The sequence below is a fragment of the Pipistrellus kuhlii genome, unplaced genomic scaffold (genome assembly GCF_014108245.1).
Source record: "Pipistrellus kuhlii isolate mPipKuh1 unplaced genomic scaffold, mPipKuh1.p scaffold_m20_p_20, whole genome shotgun sequence".
Lineage (NCBI taxonomy): Eukaryota > Metazoa > Chordata > Mammalia > Chiroptera > Vespertilionidae > Pipistrellus > Pipistrellus kuhlii.
The window spans coordinates 5,113,130-5,129,954 of record NW_023425516.1 but is presented as its reverse complement, the minus strand read 5'-3'; the positions used below and the strand labels follow the sequence as shown (position 1 = coordinate 5,129,954).

The window sequence follows — 16,825 nt, the reverse complement described above, 5'->3', positions numbered from 1 at the left end:
ACATATTTTATTGATTTTTAACAGAGAGAAAGGGAGAGAGATAAGAGCTAGAAATGTCGATGAGAGAGAAACATCGACCAGCTGCCTCTTGCACACCTTCTACCGGGGGATGTGCCCACAACCAAGGTACATGCCCTTGACCGGAATCGAACCTGAGACCTTTCAGTCTGCAGACCGACGCTCTACCACTGAGCCAAACCGGCTTCGGTGGGTTTGAAGATCTTTTAGGGAACACAGTCAAACCCACGGCAGAGGATAATGATTTAAATGAAAATTAAATAAGGCAACGAAATTCTCCTGCCTCTGGCCCAGGGAGATTCTGAGCCTGGGGCCTGTCCCCTTTTGTTCAAAAGGAAAACCCACCAAGTTCAGAGAGGTGCCAAAGCCAGAGGCACCCTCCAGTGAGACTTCCTCAGGGGGTCATGCTGAAAGGCGAGGGAAGCCTGGGTGCTCGCATGGTGGTGGTGACTGTTATTCCCTACCCATCCCTGACTCGTGAAGAATCCACTGGGTCAGCAATGACCCCACAGCACCGATGGATTCAAAGTGTAAACGTGCCCATCACCTCACACACAATTCTCACTCCATTCCTTTATCAGCCTCATAGCCAGTGAAACGTGAAAAGACCCTTAGACTGAGTGATCTAAGGCATTCTTAGCCCATTTCAGAGAGGAGAAAGCTGAGGCACAGGAAGGAAACGTTGGGGCTTGAACCCAGGCCTTCCTGACTCCAGAATCCTCCTAGGGACTGTTCCTGCAGCCCCAGGTCCCGCTGCACATGACCTGTTACCCCTGGGCCTGTGTCCGTGACCAGGTAATGAGGGGGACAGGGGAAGGACACTACAATGACGCCACCTTCTCTGCTCTCTCTCCTCTCCTCTCTCCCCTCAGCGCCCCCTGGAGGCAGCAGGCCCGGCCCTGGGCCAGCAGGACGCTTTTCCGACCAGAGACCAGGCAAGTGCTCTCTGCTTCCCATTGCCTGTTCATGTGACCACCTCTCTCCCACGTCTCCACGCGAGAGCAGGGGCTGCCTGATCTCGGCCCAGCCTTCCCTCCGAGACCTCCCAGATGAGCTCCAAGGCTCCCCACCCCGATTCCAAAATGAGAAAACGACCACACGTGGAGCGATGGGGAGCACACCCTGCCGGGATCCAAATCCCTGCTCCTTCGCATCCCAGCTGTGTGGCCCGGGGCAAGTCACTTCACTTCCCTGAGCCTCGGTTTCCTTATTTCTAAAGTGGGAATAATACTAGCTTCCGTGACTGCTGTGAGGATGAAACAGACTCATAGACATAAAACCTTAGCACGTGGCCTGGAGTGTTGAAGACCACGCGAAGCGACAGTGACTGTTACATGAGATATATGTGCCTGGTCACCATCACACTCATCGCTGTGGCTACCGCGTAGTCACTGCTTCCTGGTGCGCCAGCTATGATTTTTGTATATGCATTCGGTAGTTTTTAAAAATAATAGCTACTACGGGTTGAGTGACTTCGGTGTGATAATTCCCATTTTACAGATGAGAAAACTGAGGCTCAGAGACATTAAGTAATGTGCCCTCTATCACACAGCAGAGGTGCGAGCCCAGGCTCTCTGGCTCCAGGGCCCACACCACTGACCAGTCCCCCTTTGAGGTCTGTTTTGCCTGCTTCTGATTAAGCTTGTGGGGCTTGTTATAAAATTTGGACTTCAGGGCCCCACTGCATGGGCTACTGATTCTGCGTGGGGCCCAGGCAGCTGCATTTTGCAAGCTCCCCTCGGTGGTTTTGGCAAAGACAGCCTTCTGAGAACCAGGGAACGGCACAGTGTGGCCGCCCTGTCAGCTGGAGGCAGTAATTCTGTGTTGCAGGGCTGTGGTATACAGTCGGTGCTCATCACTCACACTCATGCTGTAGCCATTGCTGCTGCTGTCATGGTAACACAGGGACTCAGATGCCGCTTCCTGCCCTCTCTCTGTCTCCCCTGCAGACGCGGCCCCCAGCGACCTCTGCTATCCGGGGGCCTCCATCCCACCCTGGGAGGAGCGATTAGGAGCCGGAGCCAGGGAGGACCGGGCGGGCCACCCACCAGGCCCTTATTCCCAAGCGTCTGCTGCCGCCCCCCAGCCCGTCGCCACCCCTGCCCGCCAGCCCCCGCCCCCGGAGGAGGACGAGGAGGAAGCCAACAGCTACGACTCGGATGAAGGGAGTACGTGGCCTTAGGGGAGGGGGTCTGGGAAAAGCCCCTTCAGGGTCACCCCCGAGGGACATGGGATGGCTCCAGGGGTGTGGCCCTAGACACCATCCCAGCTCCACAACATGCCAACCATGATCGGTGCATTCACCCCGTTATAAAGATACAAGCTTGTATTGCTGTCTTCACAACATGACATCAACTTACTAAAATATAGGAGCTGCCTATTTTCTTATTGTGATAAAATAGCTGTAACATCAGACTCACCCTGTAACGCATTGTAAAGAGTGCAATTCGGCGATATTCGAGTGGTACAGTTTGGTAGATCATGGAATTATCACGTGACCAGCGTCCACTCCTAGGTGTACTTACCTGTGCGTTTTAGTAGTTCCAAAACTCTCTAATGCGTGTCTTCAAAGAGCGAATTTTTAAACCATTTTAAAATTTCTGGATGTTTCTTTTTGCATCCATGCAATGAGGGATGTATGAAGTGCCCGCTCTATGCCCCTCCCACTGAGACCTGAGCCCTAGGGACACACACACACATACACACACACAGAGATACACATAAACACATATATACACACATACACACACAGAGAGATGCACACACATACAAACACAGAGATATACACACACAGATACACACAGAGAGAGATACACACACATATATACACACAGATACACACACAGATACACACACAGATACACACACAGATACACACACACACATACACACACATACACACACACACACACACACATGGCCCGAGAGCTCGCGGTCAGGCGGAGAGATTGGATCTGCTTAGATGGACCGAGGGCTGTGAGCGGTGGCATGGCTTTGGCCCACGATGTCACCCCTTCTCACTGTAAAATGAGGAGCAGAATCCTGCCTCCTAGGGGGGACCGAGGAGGGTACACTGAGGCACCCCCTGGGAGCGTGCTCGGTGAGCTGGAACCACTGTCATTTTAGTGCCACGCACACAGGAGGCGCTGGGGTCAGGTAACGCGCACACCGGAGGGAGCAGTCGGCGCCTGTTTGGTGCCGGGCATGTTTCCGAGTGTGTTCTGGGCGCCTGCTCCTGTGACCTTATCCCGGGGCCTGGGCGGAGCTGCTTTTGCTTCTCCTGTTTCACAGGGAGGAGACAGAGACAGAAACTCCGGGGCTCGGGGACCTGGCTGAGAAATCACAGCCAGGGAGGAGAGGGCCTGCTGGTCCATCTCCCCGCTGCCTGCATCAGAGGCCAGAGCCAGCGAGAGGCCAGCTGTCCCTTCCCCATCCGTGCTCCCTCGGGGGCCTTCAGGCCTGAGTCTCCCTCTCTGTGTGGGCTTCGTGCTTAGTCCAGACAGGGCACAGAGTCAGCGCTCGGGGAATGTTTGTTGAATGACTGAATGACTGACCTCTTGGTTCCTGCCTCCGCCCCCTCCAGCCACCCTGGGCGCCCTGGAATTCAGCCTTCTGTACGACCCGGAGAACAGCTCCCTGCACTGCACCATCATCAAGGCCAAGGTGGGTGAGGGGCTGGGCTGGGACCCCAAGGGCTGCTCTGGCTTCTCCGGGGGACTCAGGGGGGACACGGGTCCCCAGGCTCCTGCCCGGCCTGTCAGTGGCAGGGACAGTGATGAGAAAAAGGCAGGCATTAGCTACAGCCCAGACTGGGGGGGAGGACTCCCCCCGGAGATGGTCTCAGAGGGTCATCTCTGCGCGCGGGAGCAGAGGCAGCCGGGCCACCAGGGCAGAGCTCCAGCCTCGATGGAGCCCTCACCATGCGCCAGGCACGTCACAGGGGAGATTGTGTGCACGTCTCACCCCTCCACGAGGCAGGATTGTTCTCGTCCCATTTGACCCTCGAGGAACCTGAGGCTCAGAGAGGCTGAGAAACTCACCTGAGGACACACAGCCAGGAAGTGGCGTGACCAGGCTTGGAGCCCCGTCTGCCTGATGCCGGGGCTCTTTTCCTTCTCTCTCTTCGCAAGAGGGAGCACACGGGGTGGACCGACGAGCAGGACGGCGGCCGGGGCTGTGGCCGGGGCCCTGGCAGCTGCGTGGCCGGCCCTCACACCGCTGCCTTTTCTCTCGCAGGGACTGAAGCCCATGGACTCCAACGGCCTGGCCGATCCTTATGTGAAGCTGCACCTCCTGCCTGGAGCCAGCAAGGTACCATATGGCCCGGGCCTCTCGGCAAGCCAGGAACACGGGCCCTGGCAGGCACCCAGGGATCCTAAAATAGCCCACCTGCCCCCAAGCCCCGCCCTCCCTGCGTGGCCAAATCCTCGCAAGGGGTGAGAGGTGGGCTGGGAGTCACTCTCCCTCAGAGGGCATGGGCTCTGTCCGTTTCTCCAACCCAGAACCCCGAAACCCAGGAGCTTCCGAAGGCCAGGGGAGAAGCGGATGCCCCCAGGATGCCCTCACCGGCTCACCCCCCCCCCCCACCCCGTGGCTCCCAGGGCTGACCACGGCCCCCCTCCCTCTCCTCCTCCCCATCCTCCTCCCCCTCCTCCTCCCCTCCTCTTCCCATTTTGTGCCCCAGCCAAACCCTCCCCATCTCTCAGGAGGAAGGAATCCCTCTCTTTGGATTTCAGGGCCATGTGCCTGCAATAACACTCTGTTCCCGAGAGAAATGCGCCCCCTCTCCCCCTGCAGCTCCCTGGCCATCACTCTACCCCAGGGAGGAGACGTGGGGTTCGGCCTGCTCAGAGGGGTTTGCTTTGTCCTTTTGATGTGGGTGTGCTCAGTACAAGTGGGACCGTGCACTTGGTGGCATGATCTTAGCAAATGGCACGTTAAAAATCTCTGCGAGTGTTACATGCCCCTTAAGATGAGAGAGGACACACACACACACACACACACACACACATACACCACACACACACACACACACACCACACACCACACCATACACCACACACGTACACACACACACACATGTGCACTCACAGACACACACACACACACACACACACACACACCACACCACACCACACACCACACACGTACACACACACACACATGTGCACTCACAGACACACACACACACACACACACACACAGTCTCCCATTGGCCATGGCCACACTGCAAAGTGTTCGACCACTTCTTCTAACGCCCTGGTGACACCGGCCTCCCCGTAAGGCTCTCTCCTTTGCTCACTCCCAAATCCAGGCTTGCTTTGCCAAAGAATCCAGGGACTCATGCCAGTCCGAATTAGATCTCACCAGGCCATCTCTTCTGGCTTAGTGCATTTCTAGCCTTCTCTCTTAAAGAGAAAAACTCTGTCTCCCCTCTCCCTGCCCCCTCACATAGTTCAGGCACGAAGGATGCTGTTTGGGGAAACCTAAGGTATCCTCCCAGGATCCCTAGACATTGTTCCTTCGCTGCCGAGGAGCAGGGGACCCTGATCTCTGCCTCCCTGACCTATAAATGTTTTTCTCAAAGGAAAATGTCTTATTTTTTTATTTAGTTATTATTTAGTTATTGTTTTTTCTTTCTTATTTAGTTATTATTTTTTAAATCCTCACCCGAGGATATTTTTTCATTGATTTTTAGAGAGAGTGGAAGAGAGAGAGGGAAAGACAGAGAGAAATATCGATGTGAGAGAAACGCATTGATTGGTTGCCTCCTGCACGATCCCCGGCTAGGACCCGGGCCTGGGAGAAGCCTGCAACTGAGGTACATGCCCTTGACTGGAATCGAACCCAGAACCCTTCGGTCTGCAGGCTGACACTCTATCCACTGAGCCAAACTGGCTAGGGCCCTTTCTTTTCCTTTTTGTAATCCTCACCTAGGATATATTTTTCCATTGCTTTTTCAGAGAGAGTGAAAGGGAGGGAGGGAGAGAAACATCTATGTGAGAGGGACACATCAATTGGTTGCCTCACGCATGTGCCCTGACTGAGGACGAGGAGAGAACCCACAGTCCAGGTACACGCCCTTGACTGATATCGGACCTGCTGACGCTCTTACCACTGAACACCACCAGCCATGGCACTGCTTTTTAATCCTAATGGGAAGTTCAAAGAGAGAGCCTGCTTTGGAGGGAGGGGTGGCTCAGCGTCCAGCCCCGTTGGTGGTGGCTTCACCCTGAAGAGGCCCCCCGCTCCCTGAGACGTGCCTTTGGGAGCCCCTGAGCTCCTGGGCACTCCGAAAGGGAGTGTCTCCTAAGTCACTCCTCCTACCCCCACCCCAGATCAGCCCCGAGGGGGTGACTGCAGGGCTGGCCCCCCACTGAGGCTGTGTCTGTCTGTCTGTCTGTCTGTCTCTGGGCTCTAGTCCAACAAGCTTCGGACAAAGACCCTGCGGAACACCCGGAACCCCGTCTGGAACGAGACCCTCGTCTACCATGGCATCACGGACGAGGACATGCAGCGCAAGACCCTCAGGTACCGGCCGGCGGGCGCGAGGGGCGGGGCTGGCGGGTTGGCACGTGTGTGCGGGTCACACGTTAAAACCTGTCTGCATAGTGTCTTTTTTTTTTTTTTTTTTTTTTTTTTTTACTTCTACGAAACCATATGTATTTCTGGTAGGAACTTCTAAAAATACAAATAAGTGAAACTTCTTAAAATTTTTTTTATTAAGGTATTATATGTGTACATATCTTTCCATTACCCGCCCTCACTCCCATACATGCCCTCCCCCCGAGTTTTTCGTCCATTGGGTTTGCTTATAGGCATGCATACAAGTTCTTCGGTTGATCTAAATGAAACTCTTTATTTTTTAAGTATATTTTATTGATTTTTTACAGAGAGGAAGGGAGAGAGATAGAGAGCTAGAAACCTCGATGAGAAAGAAACATCGACCAGCTGCCTCTTGCACACACCCCACTGGGGATGTGCCCACAACCAACGTGCATGCCCCTGACCGGAATGGAACCTGGGACCTTTCAGTCCGCAGACCGACGCTCTACCACTGAGCCAAACCGGTTTCGGCCTACGTGAAACTCTTAATGTCTTGGTGCCTGGGCATCTGGGGGGTGTGAGTGTGTGTGTGTGTGTGTGTGTGTGTGTGTGTGTCTATGTGTGCTTGCAAAAGTTTCTTATGAAATCAAGTGCTTTAAAAAAATAGACCATCATGCCAAGCCGGTGTAGCTCTGCAACTGAGCATCGACCCAGGAACCAAGAAGTTGCCAGTTTGATTTCCAGTCAGGGCACATGCCCGGGGGGTGGGCTCCATCCCCCATAGGGCGTGTGCAGGAGGCAGCTGACCATGACGTTTCTACTTCGTTCATGTGTTTACTTCTCTCTCCCTCTCCCTTTCTCTCTCTCTCAAAAAAAATAAATAAATAAAATCAGTGAAAACATACTTTTAAAAATGGACCGTCCTGTTAATCAGGCTGTTTTAACCATATGTGGATGCATCTTATCTTCTACAATGTTGTCTCGCACTGCGTTTTAAATTGTATTCGTGATACAGGATACATTCAATGTAGACTATGATAGAGGAAGGAACCCCCCCCCCCCTTCCGTTAGTCCCCGCCCCCCGCCGGGGTCGGCATCCTCCCTCCGCCAGCACGTGCATTCTCAGATCCGTGTTGGCACCTTGGACAGTTCCATGCTGTGCATCCGGAACCTTCCTTTTCTCTTAGCGATCTGTCTTAGAGTCATAGCCACGAGGAACATTTAGATCTCCATCATTTTCACTGCTTCAGCGTTTTCCACAGAATGGATTGATTACAGATTTTTTAAAATGTGTTCATGAATAAATATTACAAATACACAGAAAACTGTAGATTATAATGGAACAAACATCCATGAACCCACTACTCAATCTTTTTTAAAAAAATCTTCACCCAAGGGTATGTTCTTATTGATGAGAGAGAGAGAGAGAGAGAGAGAGAGAGAGAGAGAGAGAGAGAAACGCTGATCAGTTGCCTACCATACAGGCCCAACCAGGGGTCAAACCCACAACCTTTTGGTGTACAGAGTGACTCCAACCCACGGAGCCCCCTGGCCCGGGCCTGGCACTCAGTCTTTAGGAAACAAACACACGCCTGGCCTTGTGCTCCACAAATAGGAAATGGAAGCGCTACCATGCACATTACACGTTCGTGGCCAGCATCCCTCACAGCTCTTTTTCTCTCCCCACCCTTTCTGGGGACCGCAGGATCTCTGTCTGTGATGAGGACAAATTTGGCCATAACGAGTTTATCGGTGAGACCAGATTCTCCCTCAAGAAGCTGAAATCCAACCAAAGAAAGAACTTCAACATCTGCCTCGAGCGCGTGATCCCGGTGAGTGCCTCCCCCTGGGGGTGCGATGGGGGCGGGAAAGAGCTCTGGGGGTGCTGCCTCCCTCGGGGCCCGCAGGGTGCCTGCCAGGACAGCCGCTGAGAGGGGCGTGAAGAATTCAGGCCAGAGCTTCCGCGTGGTGTCCCGTCCCTGCCTCTGACCAGCCCGCGGCCAGCATCACCTCCTCTCTGACCGTCAGAGTCCTCTGCGGTGACCTTGGGGCGGGCGGAGTGGTGAGGCCGTGTGGCCGGCCCGGGTTCAAAGCCCAGGTCTGCTACTCTCCCCTGCTCCCTGGCCTCGGCCAAGGGTCTGAGCGGCTCTGAGCCTCAGCTCTCCTTGTCTGTCCGTGGGCGTGATAACAGGACCTGCCTCGTGGGGAGTCTGCGTGAGAGACACAATCAGAACAGAACCTCCGATCCTTAGAGAGCACTCATAAACGGTTACCTGCTGTTCTTACAGGAGTAATACTGCCTGGCCCACCTGTCACTCATGAAGGCAGGAAGCCCCGTGCGGATGAGCAGGGGAGCGGGATAGCTCAGTGCTTGAGAGCGCAGACTCTGGACCCAGAGTCCTTGGGTTCGAGTCCTGGCTCTGCCACTTGTCATAGAACCCGGGCCAACTTAACTCAGCTTCCTGGGGCTCTGGTTTTCCATCTGTAAACCAGGACGTTATCAGAGTATCCATTCCCTCAGGGCTTTTAAGGATTCATGGGAGAGTACTCGTAAAGCTTGAGGACTTTCTTGTTAGACGTGCTTCTGGCCCCTTGAGAAGGAATAAAAACCAACTTGAGGTTCTCCAATGGGGCTACAGCTCAGAACCAATGGGAGATCCCGGCCTGGTGGGGCAGGGCGGGACCAGCCATCTGTACGTTCAGACATAATCCAACCTGCCCTTTGCGGCACGAAGGCCACCTCGGGCCCAGAGAGGGGAGTGTGCTGCCAAGGTCACGCCGTGAATCCGGGGCCGTGCTCCCGGGCAGCCAGAGCCCGGGTCTCCCGCGCTGCCAGCGCACCAGCCCCCAGGCAGAGGGCCAGCTGCCCACGGGGAAGCCGTGGCAGGCCGAGGGGGAGCCTATAGCAACCTCCCCCAGGTGCCTGGCCCGGGCACGGAATACCCGTGTGCCACGCCATGTGCACATGTGTGTGTGTGTGTGTGTGTGTGTGTGTGTGAGATATGGCTGGCCCGAGCACGGAATACCGTGTGCCATGCTGTGTGTGTGTGTGTGTGTGTGTGTGTGTGTGTGTGAGATATGGCTGGCCCGAGCACAAAATACCCGTGTGCCATGCTGTGTGTGTGTGTGTGTGTGTGTGTGTGAGAGTGATATGGCTGGCCCGAGCACGGAATACCCGTGTGCCACGCCGTGTGTGTGTGTGTGTATGTGTGATATGGCTGGCCTGAGCACGGAATACCCGTGTGCCTTGCTGTGTGTGTGTGTGTGTGTGTGTGTGAGATATGGCTGGCCCGAGCACGGAATACCCGTGTGCCATGCCATGTGTGTATGTGTGTGTGTGTGTGTGTGAGTGTGTGTGTGTGTGTGTGAGATATGGCTGGCCTGAGCACAGAATACCCGTGTGCCATGCTGTGTGTGTGTGTGTGTGTGTGTGTGATATGGCTGGCCCAAGCACGGAATACCCGTGTGCATGTGCTGTACATGTGTGTGTGTGTGTGTGTGTGTGTGTGTGTGTGAGATATGGCTGGCCCGAGCATGGAATACCCGTGTGCCGCGCCGTGTGTGTGTGTGTGTGTGTGTGTGTGTGTGGCACAGGCGAAGGAACCAGACCCAATGAGGAAAGCCACAAGGAGGAGTGTTCACCGGACGCCAGGCTCCAAAGAAAACTCAGAGGACGGCCAGGGAGGGCACATTTCCTCTGGGCTCAGCCCAGGAACAGCGGCTCCTCAGCTCCCGCTTCCTTCCTGCCCTCAAGGGGTCCAGGTGGCCAGGACAGTGGCCAGGCCACCGCCTGAGCTGCCCGCTCCTGGGCCTGCCCGTCCTGCTGTGATGGATGCAGCTGGCCCTGGTTGTGTGGGGCTGGCAGGACGATGGACAGAGGCCATGGTGGCCACGGACCTCCCTGATCATCCTCCTTCACTCTGCGCCCTCTGCTCCCCACCACCAACTTTCCCCGTGGCCCCACCAAGGCCAGGGGCCACATCGGGGCTGTGCCTCCCTCCCCCCGACCTCAGTCCTCCTCATTTGTAAAGTGTGAGGTCATCTTTAACCAGCTGTCTTCACGCTGTGTTCCCCGGAGCATCGGTCTGTTTGCCGCTCCGTTGACTCATGAGTTTGCCGACCACTGGGAGAGGGGCTTCATCACAAGGAACAACAGCAGCCTGTAATGATTGGGATCGAGAGTCTAGGTCAGTGGTCGGCAAACTCATGAGTCAACAGAGCAGCAACCTGCGGCTCGAGAGCCGCTGTTTGCTGACTGACCACTGCCCTAGAGCCTTAGAGTCCCCCCCAAAGGACCTTAGGAGCTTCAGGGGAAGAAGCATGTGCTGGCCCGACCCCAGGCCCCCTGTGCCACGGCCATGGCCACGGCCACCGAGCAGATCAAATCCTGCCGGTTTTATGCACGAGCGCTCTGCCGCTTCTTGGCTGTGCGGCCTGGGGCACGGGGCTTAACAACCGTGCCCTCCACTGTAAAATGGGGCAATGCATACCGCCTGCATCACAGGCACTAACACCGTCTGTCAGTGGTTCCTGTTATGCAGACTTTAGCTGAAAGGGAGAAAGCTGGATGCTCTGAAAACCTGTCCTCCTGGCTCTGATGCTAACGGAGGGGTGGGGCAACTTGTCCTTGCTGTGGAGGGAGATGGGAGATGAGTCCCACAGACGACGTTACATGTCCTTTCTGCTTCCTTCCAGATGAAGCGCGCCGGGACCACCGGGTCCGCCCGCGGCATGGCCCTCTATGAGGAGGAGGTGAGCACCGAGCGATGTGGACGCCCCAATCGGGGGCCGGCCCCTCCCTCTTCTTTCCTCCCCGGCCCCACCCCTGCTCTTTCTCGCAAACCCCCCTGCCTGCTGGTTCCCGTGAGAACTGCCTTGCTCACGGCGTTAGGATATGACAGCAGGTGGAGTAAAACCAGTGGTTCATGTTATGCAAACTTTACCTGCGCCCAGACCAGTCCCCAGGGCTGTCCCCTTGGCCACACCCGGAGCCCGAGGTCAGGGAGGCCCCATCCTCTCCCACAGGGACAGCCTTGAGTTGGCCTCGTTGGCAGAGGCCCTGCGGTGCTTCTGCAGGACGGAGCCGTGCCACCTCTCTCCGTGGGGATGGATGGACGGAGGCTCTTTGAGCTCTGGGTGCCCAGGCCCCTCAGGCTGGGTCTCTGTGCAACCCCAGGGACCACATTCTATCAGGGGAGTCAGGGATCAGGCCAGGCCAGGGTCAAGGCTCAGTCCTGGGTCAGAGTTGGGGCAGTCACTGACCAGGATCAAATTCTACCTGTGTCTCTGTTGAAGTAAAACCACGGACCTGTGCCCAGACCAGTCCCCAGGGCTGTCTGTCCCCTTGACCCTCCGCATCCGCCCCTCCCTAGAGGTCGGGATCCGCTGTCCATGGTGCTGACGGCACTAGCGCTGGCCCAGCTCCTCCCTCTGCCCACGGCCCTCCCCTAAGGCCCCCATCCAGGGGCTTGGCCTGCTCCCCTCCGGGCTCACGCGCCCTCTCCTCCTCTTGCAGCAGGTGGAGCGCATCGGAGACATAGAGGAGCGCGGCAAGATCCTGGTGTCACTCATGTACAGCACCCAGCAGGGAGGCCTCATCGTGGGCATCATACGCTGCGTGCACCTGGCCGCCATGGACGCCAACGGCTACTCGGACCCGTTCGTCAAACTGTGAGTCAGTGCCTCGGGACCGTGAGTGGGCCCCAGAGGGGGCTCTAGGTCCTGGCAAATGGGGAGCCAGAGAGCTTCCCTGAGACTGTTGTACGTTGAGGCCCAGAGAGGGAAACGAGCCTGCCCACGGCCACACAGCGAGACAGAGGACAGAACCGGCTGACGTGTGAGGCTGGAGTCCCACAGTCACACGGTGTGTCATGCGCCCCTATGAAAGGTTTGTGACTGTTCCCTCCTGTGGCGAGGTCACAGTCACCCCATTTGCAGCCCCTCAGAATGAGCAACACGCACCTCCAGCCGTCCAGAGCCCCGGGATCCGACAGGCAATCCGGCCTTTTTCCAGATTCAGGCTGGAAACGCTCCGATAAAAGGCCTTAGACTTCGGGGTGATTCCTGTGATCTCACTCTCCGTGGGGGAGAAAAGAGACTTTGTCATCTGTTAGTCGGGGTCCTCTGAGAAAAATCCGCGGTGGGATTACACAGCCGAGGATTTCATGAAAGGAAATGCTGGGTGAGGGGAGGCGGGAGAGTTGGGGTACATGGAGAGCTGTTAGAGAGCCCCAAGTCTGGCCCTAGTGAGGAGGGATGAGCAGGAGCTTCCTAGACACAAGTTCAGCAAGACTGTCAGGGAAGTCCTTAGGCCCCATGCCACCTCCCCTCCCTGGTCCCACCCCTGCAGAGTGGGCCTGCCAGAGTGTCCCCACCACATCTGGCTGTCAGCTGGGGGCGTGGGCGTGGCACCAACATGGCCTGGCTTCCAAGCCCAGCCGCTGGGGCCTGGGTGGGTGATGCCCCTGTAGTTGGAGGTCCACCAGGCACATTCTCATAGCGGCCCTCGAATCAGACATGAGGTTCAAACCCTCCCCTCCTCACCTCTGGAAACTGCTAGCTGTGTGACTCTAAGCAAGTTACTTAACTTCTCTGAGCCTCGGATTCTTCGTTGGTAAGGTGGAGACAATAGTTCCACTTATTTCCAAGAAGGAGCACGTCTACACACAGGGCCTCTCCCCTGGCGTTGGGGCCATCCGGGGGGTGATGGATGGTAAAATACCGGGCACAGCATCAGGGTCTCAATTTGGTCCTCTGAGAGCAAGTCCTGGCTAAGAGCACAGGCTCCAGATGCAGCAGCTGGGCTCAGCCCCTGCTGTGTGACCCGAGGCACCTGTCTCAACCTCTCTGGACCCTGAGTCTCCTTGTAGGTAAAGCGGGTGGCCGTGGTTCTGCCGTCCAGGGTTTGTGGAGGGACACGTGCACCTCAGGTGCTGAGTGCCGCGCCCAGCATCAAGCAGAGACTTGGAGGCATCCTGGTCATCGTTAACGCTGACTCACTCTCTCGTGTGTTCACCAGTGACCGCCCCGCCCCCGACACCGGAAGGAGCCTTTGGGGTCCTCCAGGGGCTGTTCTTACTCATTGAACTTCCACTCATAACAGCCTCTCGTGTCTCCCTTCAGCTGGCTGAAACCAGACATGGGGAAGAAGGCCAAACACAAGACTCAGATTAAGAGGAAAACCTTGAATCCTGAATTTAACGAGGTAAGGCTGCCCCGGTCTTGGTCGTGCTGTGGAATGTCAACGGCGTGAGCGTCGCACACACTCCCCGCCAGAATGCCATCGGGCACACCAAGACTGTGCTTCCTCTCATACACCAGCTTGAATGGTCTCGGGGAGAGGGGATGGGTTTCTTGTTCCTGGGAGGAATCAAGCCTAAGATGAACACCTGTCAACGAGGCATGCCATTGGCAGGAAGTGGAGTTTGAAGAGAGAATGAATGAAATCACCTCCAGTAAGGTCACCAGCTCTCACAGGCTGTAGTGCTGAAACCTGAGCAGATACATTAGAGTAGTGATGCCCGCTACCATCCACCCAGCGGGCGGCACCCTCTCCCTCCCTCCCTCACCCACCCAGCTCACCACACTGCCGTTCAGATGCTCAGCAAACAGCTCCTTCCTCCATGTTCTCCCTGCTGCTGCCTTGCCTTCGGCCCTGGTGTGTCACGCTAGGACTATTGCAGTAGACACCTCCCCCCCTCCCCCCGTCACCTCCACATGGGCTTTGTAAAACATGAATCTGAATGGGTCAGCCCCTTGCTTACAGTAAATAACCCAACAGTGACTCCCTAACTTCTTAGCACGACAGTCAAGCCCTTTCAAACCCACTTCTGGGATATCCCCACTTACTGGGATATCCCGGTAAGTCATCATGGGTGTACGCATGGTTTAGCCACAAGCGTGCCTCTCATCATGTCATTAATGATCATGAAAAATTGGAAACAGCCTAACTACGATGTAAGGCATTTCAATATAGTATGCTACATGAATATTTCACAAAACATAATATGTTCATGAATATTCATATTCGTTTTCTTTAAAACATGGGAAGCATGAGCACCTGTTGCCCATGCCGGCCTCAGTCCCCTCAGCTACCTGGGGTCTCTCAGTGATGGCGGCCAGGGAGGCCCACCCACGTGGAAGGCCTGAACCCACGGCCCTCGGCCTCCAGGGAAACTCGGCCGGGACCAGCTCTCTGGCAAACTCCACCCGCTTTCCCGGTCCTAACAGTCACTGCAAAGAGAATTGCAGGGCTCAGGAGATTCGTGATGCAGAGTATTTGTTGGAAAGGGATTGTCACGCCCTGGCTGGTATTGCTCAGTGGTTGGAGCATCGGCCCACACACCGAAGGGTCATGGGTTCAATTCCCGGTCAAAGGCACGTACTTCCGTTGCAGCCCTGGTAGGGGTGCATTTGGGAGGCACATAAATCTCTCTCTCTCTCTCTCTCTCTCTCTCTCTCTCTCTCTCTCTCTCTCTCTCTCTTTTCCCCTCCACCCCCCACCCTTCCACTCTATCTGGAAATCAATGGAAAGAGTATCCTCAGGTGAGGATTTAAAAAAGGAAGAAAGAAGAGGGATTGTCAGACCTGGAATAGAGGCTCAGAGAGGGAGGGCCCCCTTGTCCCCAGGACGCCTACTTCAGGGGCCTTCCTTGGTCCGTGAACCCCTTGAACTTGGCCTCTTAGCTCCTGATGCCAAAGGCTGGGGGACCCTCTCACTCACGCCCACCCCCCTCTCTTGCCTCCAGGAGTTCTTCTATGACATCAAGCACAGCGACCTGGCCAAGAAGTCGCTGGACATCTCGGTCTGGGACTATGACATCGGCAAGTCCAACGATTACATCGGTGCGTGCTCCCAGCTCCCCGCGAACCCTGCCTCTGTCCTCCCAGGCCTGCGGGGGGGGGGGGGGGGAGGGGGGAGGAGGGAGAGGGGGGGGAGAGTCCTCCTTTCTTGGCACCTGTCATCCAAACACTGAGTCAGAAACCACGGTCCCTGCTTGGGTCCAGTTTGAGAAGCGGTTACGTGAGAGAGCTCACGGAGTTGGGAAGATTGGGCCACGATTGGTTCTTTGCCGAACAGGTCGCCTCCGGCAGGATGGTTATATCACAGAGCACAGAGCCTGTGGCTTCGCAGAAAATGGGGTGCAAAGGATGTCTCCTTAAGCCATGTGCAAGTCCAGGGTGAAGGCTCTGATTTTCCCAGTCGGCCTCCACATACGGAGGAAGGACGGTCACTAAAGATGGATGGGGAGCCCGGCCAGTGTGGCTCAGTGGTTGACCAAAAAGCCATGCCAGTTTGATTCCCAGTCAGAGCACATGCTCGGGGTGTGGGCTCCATCCCCAATAGGGGGCGTGTAGGAGGCAGCCGATCCATGATGTTTCTCTCTCTCCTCTTGATGTTCTATCCCTCTCTCTCACTCTCTCTTTCTCTCTCTATAAAAAAAATCAATAAAAACATTTTTTTTTCTTAAAAAAAAAAAAAAAAGATGGAGGGGGGAAGGAACTCCAGGCCAGGGACACAGCTTGAGCAAAGGATGGAGCGGGCGATGGAAGTAACTCTTTGGAAACTGATGATGTGTTTTCACCAATAGAGGGAGGTTGATATCTTTCTTTTTTTAAAAAAAAAAAATTAATTTCTTTATTGATTAAGGTATCACATATTTGTCGTCAGCCCCCCATTCCAATCCCCCCCCCACTCATGCCTCCACCCCCCTATTATCCTTCACCACTGGTTAGGCTCATATGTGTGCACACAAGTCCTTTGGTTGATCTCTCCCTTTTATCCCTACCCTCCCTCTGAGGTCCAACAGTCTGACCCATGGCTCCTTATCTCTGGGTCTGTTCTTGTTCATCCATCTAGGTTGTTCACCATTTCCCCCAGATGAGTGAGATCATGTCCTACTGGAAATATACTTATAAGAATAAAAAATGAGACAAGCAATAATCGTTATGATGAAAGGCATATGAATCAGTCTGTAGTGAGCTTTTTTTCTGGGCCACCGGTTCTTTTGAGACCCAATTTCAATGTCAAACAGTTCCTTATGTGTACCTGTCAGCCATGATATTTCAGTTCTGGATGGTGGGCAAATGGTGGAAATGCAGGTCCAACCCTCTCTGGTTTGGTCCTGGGCAACCTGCAGTGATACACAGCTGCTGACTGCTAGTATGGCAAGGCGTCGTCAGCGTCTTCCATCTCTGGACTGCTTCTCTTCTGTCTTCATGGTTGGAGTAGTCCTGGGGAGGTCGGTCTCTGTGGGTGCGC

At 55.4% G+C, this 16,825-nt stretch overlaps 1 protein-coding gene across 5 annotated transcripts in view; it reads left to right on the top strand.

Annotated features, from left to right (window-relative positions):
• Positions 1–16,825, top strand: part of RPH3A (rabphilin 3A) — an 82,681-nt gene that overhangs the window by 65,292 nt on the left and 564 nt on the right. For all 5 annotated transcript variants that reach the window (XM_045585418.1, XM_045585420.1, XM_036449365.2 and 2 more), the window contains 10 exons: positions 891–953; positions 1,968–2,186; positions 3,602–3,681; positions 4,255–4,329; positions 6,440–6,549; positions 8,270–8,396; positions 11,260–11,316; positions 12,080–12,234; positions 13,687–13,768; positions 15,312–15,408. In XM_045585418.1, the coding sequence (XP_045441374.1) occupies positions 891–953; positions 1,968–2,186; positions 3,602–3,681; positions 4,255–4,329; positions 6,440–6,549; positions 8,270–8,396; positions 11,260–11,316; positions 12,080–12,234; positions 13,687–13,768; positions 15,312–15,408 (1,065 nt within the window). The remainder of the gene's footprint in view (positions 1–890; positions 954–1,967; positions 2,187–3,601; positions 3,682–4,254; positions 4,330–6,439; positions 6,550–8,269; positions 8,397–11,259; positions 11,317–12,079; positions 12,235–13,686; positions 13,769–15,311; positions 15,409–16,825) is intronic.